This window comes from Lipotes vexillifer, unplaced genomic scaffold (assembly GCF_000442215.2).
Source record: "Lipotes vexillifer unplaced genomic scaffold, Lipotes_vexillifer_v1.1 scaffold1653, whole genome shotgun sequence".
Classification (NCBI taxonomy): domain Eukaryota; kingdom Metazoa; phylum Chordata; class Mammalia; order Artiodactyla; family Lipotidae; genus Lipotes; species Lipotes vexillifer.
In genome coordinates this window covers 565,578-574,596 of record NW_006790988.1, presented here as the reverse complement: position 1 = coordinate 574,596, position 9,019 = coordinate 565,578, and the positions used below count along the sequence as shown (strand labels likewise).

At 41.8% G+C, this 9,019-nt stretch overlaps 1 protein-coding gene across 1 annotated transcript in view; it reads right to left on the bottom strand.

Annotated features, from left to right (window-relative positions):
* BST1 (bone marrow stromal cell antigen 1) overlaps positions 1-9,019 on the bottom strand; it is a 19,276-nt gene that overhangs the window by 7,454 nt on the left and 2,803 nt on the right. Inside the window, 4 exon segments of the mRNA XM_007472120.1 lie at positions 1,078-1,168; positions 1,505-1,581; positions 4,647-4,729; positions 7,673-7,808. Coding sequence (XP_007472182.1) covers positions 1,078-1,168; positions 1,505-1,581; positions 4,647-4,729; positions 7,673-7,808 — 387 coding nt within the window.

Sequence of the window (9,019 nt, the reverse complement as noted above, 5' to 3'; positions counted from 1 at the left end):
ACACGGGTTCGTGTCCCGGTCCAGGAAGATCCCACATGCCGTGGAGCTGCTAGGCCCGTGAGCCACGGCCGCTGAGCCTGTGTGTCCGGAAAAAAAAAAAAAAAAAAAAAAAAAAAAAAAAAAAAAAAAAAAAGATTCAAAGGACAATCTCTGATAGATACATTAAAACAACAAGCAAGCATAATATCTAGACAAAAAGCAACTTCTCACAGAAACAAGAAAAACAATACACATTGTTTTTCATGCAACAATAGGTATAAGTTGTCTTCTGGGAAGAGAAGAGCAGATTCTGGTATGACTATGTAATAAGTCATTTGCAAATTTAATCTTCTGCCCAAGAGAAAAAAAATATCACTCATTATATGGTGAGTCTTAGGGGGTCCTAGCGGCCTGAAATGGGGAATTTGCTAAGATTCTTCCAGAACATTCTTTCAATGTAGCTTCAGTGCTCTGAAGGACAGGGCCCCAGCTGCTCCTGAAGCACCATCATGGCTGCACAGCGTTTACCAGGCTTGGCCTTATTGGCTTGTCTCTGAGCCAACTGGGTTTACGTTTTTTATCTTTAGTTTTGCCAGCAGTGCCCTTTGTTGATGAGAAGGATGAGTTCAAGTTTGCATTGATATCTGAGTTGATATAACCACTTGAGTTAGTGGCTTCCGAGAAAAATATGGATCATGAAAGTTTCCTTAGCCAGTTGTCTGAGACCCAGCTGCAAAACTGGTTGTTCTCTGAGAAGAACGTCTTCATTACATGGTCTGTGAGTCCATTCTGTGAACTCCCAGTGAGGCTTTTGAACTTTAAATGACCAGGGAGAAAAACTGGCTTTGACCTACACAAATGACCTGCTCGGAACAGCTGAGAGGAGTGTCTGGATAAAGGAGGTTTTCTCTCTGCGCTCAGGACTGACTCATGGCATTTCCAGAAAGTCAAGCCTTTGCCTTTCTCTGCCCACCACATTAGAAACAGAGAAGACTGTTGATTCCCCGGAAATGTAAATGTAAATCAGAATGGATCATATTACATCCAAGAAAAGCAGGTTTGCACAAAGATCATTACCAGTAGCATCATAACTTATACATTGGTTCCCCCGATTTCGTGCATAACCCAGATCTCAATATGTGTGATTTTATCCTTCTGTAAGTGGGGAATTTCAAAATCTGCAAAAAACCTGAGAAACAGGAAAGGCATTTCTTAAAGTCCTAAAGCAATATGATACTGTTCCCATATCAATGTTAGTTGACTTACACATTACTTTTGTTTTAAAGCTTTGCGGGGGGCACATTTTAGCTTTAATTTTTAGGTTACTTATTTCATTCAGGCATTTATCAGCTGTTAGTGGTTAAATGTATGGACATAGTTCTGATCTCCAATTGTTTTTCTCTACCTGATCTTACAGAAGCAAGCATTAGACTGGGGATGTGAATGATTCTCTTAAGCCTCCATTAAAAAAAACTAAAAACACATTTTGGCATCTTTGTCTTACACGTTGGTGCTGCATTCTTACCCTTTTACAGGATAGGCTCCTGTTGGCTCTGAACCATTCAGCATGACATAGATCACCCCAGAACTATCCTTTGCATACTGCAAAAAGAAACAAGGATTTTGAGTAAGCTAAGATGTCATTTTTAAGCTATGAAATGGTCAATTGTTTTTTAAATTGACAATTTTCAATACTGGCAAGGATGGGATAAATTTGGTATTTCATAGAGCCAGAGGGATGCAAACTGGCATATCTTGGAAAGTAAATTGCTTTGAAATGTCAAAAACGCAGTAATTCCATGCCTGGGAATCTACCATTATAAAATAATGCAAACTAGTATCAGATTCCAGCATTGTATCAGCTGGTGTACACTAACTTATGCTGGCATTACAAGCAACCTCAAAATCACAGTGGCTTTAAACAAGAAAGATTTATTTCATGCACACACTACATGTTTATCACAAGTGTTTGGATTTGGGGTTTGGGTTTTGCTCCATATGTCCTTGCTCTGGGACCCAAGCTGAGGCAGTCTCCACAACTGCAGAGTCACTGGTTATCAGGAAAGGGAGAAGAAAGTGGCAAATCACAGACCAGTTCTTAAAGGCTTCCACCCAGATGTCACACAGTCATTCCTACTCACATCCTATTGGCCAGTGTAAGTCACATGTAAGTAACTTCAAGAGACAGAATGAGTGCAAACCACATGCTCAGAAGATGAGCCAGAAGTACTTGGTAAACAGCACGAAGGATCACCTGGTGCACAGAGATGTGTGCAAAGATGTATATTGCAGCATGGTTTGTACCAGTCTAAAACAGTAAACAACAGGGAAGGATAAGTCAATTATGGCACTTTCGTGTCTGAAATATTACCTAGCCATTAATAAGAGTCTACAAAAGATATGCAATAACATAGAAAGTGCTTACATTCAAAAAAAGCAAAAAGCAAAACTAGGTGGACAGAGCATGTGCTCCACTCTGTTAAAAATAAATAGGCAGTGCTTCCCTGGTGGCGCAGTGGTTGAGAGTCTGCCTGCCGATGCAGGGGACGTGGGTTCGTGCCCGGTCCGGGAAGATCCCACGTGCCGTGGAGCGTCTGGGCCCGTGAGCCACGGCCACTGAGCCTGCGCGTCCAGAGCATGTGCTCCGCAATGGGAGAGGCCACAACAGTGAGAGGCCCGCGTACTGCAAAAAATAAATAAATAAATAAATAGGCAGAAGTCTGGGAATATTAGTCAATATTCTCTGGACCTGTCTGTCCCTGAGATTCCCAAGGGACAGACAGGTCCAGAGAATTTCCCAAATCTCCAGTTGAGAACACTACTGGAGCATATAATTTCCCTGATAAAACATTTATTCTAGTGTGAAGCTGGGTGGGGGCAGGACGGCAGGGGGTATCACACAGCTCTGTGACACATGCCCAGCAGAGCCACGCTGAATGCCAGCCGCAACAAAGCAACAATGTACTCCGTGCCACGCCTGTCTCAGATTGCTTCCAAGTAGGCTAACAGTCTCAGTTAAATCTGCAAATGTCAAGGTCTGATGACCACTATTTGCCCTTAGGTAGCATGAATATGGATGATTAGTTTTCTTATTTATACTTTCTATAATTTGTCATTCTCTATCCTGAGCAGTTACTACATTGATGATAAAAATTTTTTTTCATTAAAAACATGCATGCAGATACAGTGAGGCTCTATGAAGTCATGGTTGAAAATTTGGTTTCTGCTGCTGCACTTAGTATCTGGGTAATAAGTCTGATCAAGTTTCTTGGCCTCTCTGTGCCTCATTTTTCCTATCTGTAAAACAAGGGTAATAAGAGTCCCTACCCCATAGGACTGTAAAGATCAAATCACTTAAAATAATACTTAACATTTATTGAATACTTATTTGCTATAGTTCAGACCCTCTCCTCGTCACTATACTAGACTACCTCTCCTCATGTTCAGACCATCCAACGTATTCTAAGGGCTCATAAAATGTGAGCATGATTATTAGATTCCCATTCTAGAGTTGAAGGAAGTATAAGATGGTGGCTTCCTGCACACTTTGAAGTTGGGCAGATCTGCTGGGGAGAATACGGTTGTTGTTTTTTTTAATATATAATGTTGATATCACCCCCAAGTTGTCGTTATGATCCCACGTTCAAGTGACGATGCATCCACCACCCCCCACTCCTCACTGAGGGGCTCGGGCAGCTCACTGCCAGCTGCCTGGAGCCTGCACTCCAAGCAGAACCTGTGGGGAGTGGGCATGGACGGAGGGCTCCGACTGGAGCTGGCAGGAGAGCACAGGAATAAGAATGCTTCTGTCTGGAGCGGGCCCTCTGCTTAGTTCCAAACTGCAGCTGTGGTGGAGGATTTGACCAAAGTCTCGCTCACCCTGATTAACAGTGGACCCAGTGGACACCTTGGTGGTCCAGAGCAGGAAGTAGGACCAGAAGAGACACAGAGAGCCCTGAAAGGAGCTTGGTGGCAGTGGGTAGAACGACCTCACATCCACCAGCCTCCTAGTCAATACAGCTAACAGTTAATAGTTGACTGCTTTGCTCAATACTTGAGCTAAGGACTGTACCCTCTTTATCTGGAATCTTTGGTCTAACACTGGTGACAGAAAATGTAAGCTGTAGTCACTGGCATGTTATAGCTACAGATAGCTATCATCAACTCTGGTGACAATATCCTCTGAGAAACAGACCCACATTTAGGGGACCATTTCTTTGTCTCCAGCTTATCCCTGGTCTCCTATTGCCTCCTCTTCAGTTAATATCAACCTTGTGCACATCTCTAATGCCCACATCTAGATCTTAGGGGTCCCAGGCTCTCCTATAAAGTAGGGGTTACCCCACTTCACACCTCAATCAAAATCACATTGATTTGAACTACTAACAACAACCACAGCACCAGAGTAATAATGACTGTTTAATACCTTCTTCTGGAGCTAACATTCAGAATTTTTTCTCTGTACCAGGCATTGCATTAAGCGTTTTAGCTTCTTAAATCCTCACCCCTTTATGGAGCAGAGAGCGTGAATCAGAATGTTGCAAAGGTAGAAATTGAGACTCAGAGAAGTTTAGTAATGACCCAATGGCCCAGCCTCTGAACCCTTCTGTCCCCTGTTTACAGATCCCACACCTGCTCAGTCACCCAGCCAGCCATCCCATGATTACCTGGATGGATGTATTTTTCCAGTAAGAATCCACAGGATTGTTTTCACAATCTTCAGATGTAGGGCAGGATTGGTAGTCGAGTCCTACAGGGAAAACAGACAAACACATTTTATTTCAAAGATTATATCAAGGAAGAATTAATTGAAAATATTCGCTGGCTCCGCAAACTATACTGAAACTCATCCTACATAATGTGTATGGGCTTAACATTCATAGTTCTGCCCACCCAGTCCACAAGGAGCCTGGTGAGGAAGCACCCAACCCCTGATTCAAAGACATCTGTCATTGTGCTTGGCACAAATGTGAGGAAAGCAGAGAACTAAACAGCTGGGTTAATTCTCTACTGGAGCACTAACAAGTGATATATATATTATATATATATATATATATATCCAAAAATTTATATAATAATATTATATTATACATTATATCCATATTAAAATATATATAAAAATTTATATTTATTACATATATAACTTTTTTTTTGCATTGTTGGGAGAAATGCCTTCTCCAATTAACCCAGGTCTTCGAAGTAAATACAAGAAAAATAAACCAAGAAAGTAACAGTCCTTAACCAGAAAATAGAAATTTTATAACATTTAAAATATAGAAAATGTATTACATTAAAAAAAATTTTAAGGACAAAATTCAGCAGATATATAATGGGATTTGTTCCCCATTTACTCTATAGAAAAAGGAGAAAGTGCTAATTGACAATTCGTTCCAGGGAGAACGAAGCAGGGCAAAATGTGAACTTCTTGAAGGGAAACACATGGAGCTTCCTTGCTCCCTCTGGGAGCACCAGCATCTCGATGTGCTCACCAACTTGGAGGCTCCCCAAACCCCATCAGAGAGGGGTTTTTATGGAGATTTCATTAAGCAGACATGATTGATTAAATCATTGGTGATTAACTCAATCTCCAGTCCCCCGCCCCTTCCCAGAGGACAGAGGATGGGGCTGAAAGTCCCAACTCTCTAATGATGCCTCTGTCTTTTTGGTGACCAGCCCACATCTGAAGCTATCTAGGGGCTCCCAACCACCAGTCATCCCATTACCATACAAAAGACACTCATCACTCCTCAGAGCCCAAGGGTTTCAGGAGCTGTGCGCCGGGAACCAGGGGGTCCAAGACCAACTATTAATTTGTATTATACCACCGTCTCCCTCCCTTCATGATCTTTCCATCTCACCCCTCCTCCATGCTCCCTCACCCTCTGTAGGATCATGAAACTGAGGCTTCCTGGTCACAGTCCACTGGAAGAATGGCCATGTCCATTTGATCTGCACCCTGCCATGCTTCCCATCTCATGCAAAGTGAAAGTCAGAAACCTCATGATGTCCTGTGCTGTCTGACCCTCCTTTATTCCTCTAACCTCACAGTCTACTACTTGCCTCTTCACTTACTGCCTGCCTTTCTGTTCCTTAAATATGCCATACACACTCCCACCTCAAGGCCTTTGCACGTGCTATTCCCTCTGTCAGGAAATGCTCTTCCTCAAGTCCTTTAGGTCTTTGCTCAAACATCAGCTTCTCAGTGAGGCCTTCCCTGGGCCTGTGTAAAACTGCAATGTTTCCCTCTCCCCTCCTTACCAGCCAGCACTCCCTACCCTCTTTTCCCTGTTTTGTTTTTCTCTGTAACCTTTATAATTTTATGGTGAACTATATGTATATGCTTTTACTTGCCTGTTGATGGTCTTATGTCCACCCCTGCCCCTATAATGTAAGGATGAGGTATTATTTTCCTGGTTTATTCTCTGCTGTGTTCCCAGTGCCTAGAAGAGCAAGGACTGGCACGGAGGAGGCGCTTTACAAAATTTATAGATGGGTGAATGAATGGAGGAGCAAGAAACAAAACTGAGCTTAGGTTAACTTTTTTTTTTTTGGCCACGCCGCACGGCATGTGGGATCTAAATGACTCCAATACCCAGGGAGGAAGAACATCCAGTCTTCACGAAGGGACCACCTCCCCCCCAACCGCTTTCCTTGCTGGACTTCATCCTGCTCAGCCTTCAGGTCTCATCAAGAGCAACTACAAAATTGCCACTTGCCATCTACCTCTACAAGGATTAAATCATGAGCCGCTGCAGCCGCTGACCTTCAACACCCCCTGAAAGGAGTTCAGGGTGGAGATCAGGAATGAGGCACGCTGTAGGAAAAACTGGCAAAACAGGTCTTTAGATAAATAGTTTCAGAAGAAGATTTTATGAGCCCAAGTCTTGCATCTCCTCACATCTAGGAAAGTACTAAAATCATTAACGGTGACATCTGTTCCTTGTGACTAGCAGCAGGTCTCTGCCAAAATGTGTGCCTGACTTCACACACCCACCCCCTTCACTAAAATCGTACATAACAGTGACCCCTGCCCCCTACCTCTTTGGAGCAGTTTCTCAGATCTATCTGAAGTGCTGTCTCCTGGGCTATAGTCCTCATTTTGCCCTAAATAAAGCTTAACTCTCAGCTTTCACTTTGTGCTTTTTTTTTTTTTTAAGTCAATAATTTGAATCTCAAAATATCTGCTGGCGGCCTGGAGCAGCTTCAGAATCAGTGAGAAGAGGGGAGAATCCTGGCCCTAGTTCTTCAAGTCATTTAACCTCCCAAAGCCTCAGTTTCCCCCTCTGGAAAATGGGGATAGTGAGACAGAGTCATGCAGGACTCTGGAGTCAGACTCTGACTTTGCTGTTTACACACTGTGCAATCCTAAGCAAGTTTCTCAATCATGCTGTGCCTCACTTTCCTCGTTTGTCAAAATAGGAATCAGGATAGGACCTATCCCATGGGGCTGTTGCAGGGATTAAATGAATTAATACCCATAAAGTGCTCAGAACAGTACCTAGCAAAAGATAGATTCTCTTTCTCTACTATCATTGTTATTATTTAATTATTATTATGACCACTTTACCTGAGAGGATTTGAAGGGGGTGGAATCCAAAGAGATAAAAATGCATATGAAAGCACTTAGCACAAATGGCATATGCATAGTAAATAGGAACCCTGACTTTTCTTGCGATTTGTGCAGAAGTCTTACCAGAGGCATTTTTCTGTCGACACTAGCTCAAGAAATCTCCAACCATGCCATACAGAACATTGCACAGTGGCATAAAGCGGCGGCCATTCTCCGCATAGCTGGTGACAAGGAGGTGGTTGTTTTCCCAGAATAGGGACTAAGGAAAAACCAACACAAAATGAAATCAAAACAGATTTCTTCAGGCACAGTATCATCAAGACAAGTCAGGCCAACCATTTCTCATTCACCTGGGACTTGCCTCACAACAACTGAACCCTCTTTGTTTTTGTCTTTAGTTACCCATTCAGAGAGTGCTACCAGCTCTCTTTTCTTTATTCCAAGGGTATCATGCAAATGTTAATGAAATATTTTCCCAGCAGAGAAAAAATATAGATACATACATACATATATATTTTTTCTAGTAGTTAAAAAATTATAGATAGATCGATTTTTTTTTAAATCAAGGGACCTGGGTTCAAATTTTGGGTCTGTCACATACTAAATGTGTGATCTTGAACAAGCCATGTAATCTCCCTGTGCCTCAGTTTCCACATGTGGAAAATGGGGAGTATGAACCCTTTCTCTTCTCCCAGAGCTGTGGTTAGGATGATATGCAATCACAAATTGAATTCCTAAAGGGTAAAGTGCCTCAAAAATACACTACTTTTATATTATACTTTATAGTTTCCACTATGAAGTTACAATGTTTTCACATAATAATAATACAAATAACAATATCCCCCTCATCATGCCATCAGATCCTCAGTATCCCAACCAGTAATCTCTGTCTAGACTGGATGCTTCCTGAGGGCAGAGGCTGTTTTGTTCCCTGTTGCATCTGAAACTCTGAGAACAACACCTGGCACATGGAATTAGCTCAGTATTTACTGAATTTATCAACCAAAGTCCATGAGAAAGGAGAACAAAAATAACAGCTCCCTTTTTTACTGACCAAGAGGCTGCAAGGTTCAAAGGCAACATATACTCAAAAATCATGTTTTCAGCCTGTTATGTGTTTGAACCTCCCAGCTCCATTTACCTGCCTTTACAAATGAAAAAAATCAATGTTAAGATGTTTTCATTTGTAAACATCAATGTTACATGGCTTTACAATGAAAAAATCAAGTTAAGAATTTGTGTCAACCTATTTACAATAGCCAGAACATGGAAGCAACCTAAGTGTCCATCAACAGATGAATGGATAAGGAAGATGTGACACATATATACAATGGACTATTAGCCATAAAAAGAATCGAAATTGAGTTATTTGTAGTGAGGTGAATCGACCTAGAGTCTGTCATACAGAGTGAAGTCAGAAAGAGAAAAACAAATACCATATGCTAACACATATATATGGAATCTAAAAAA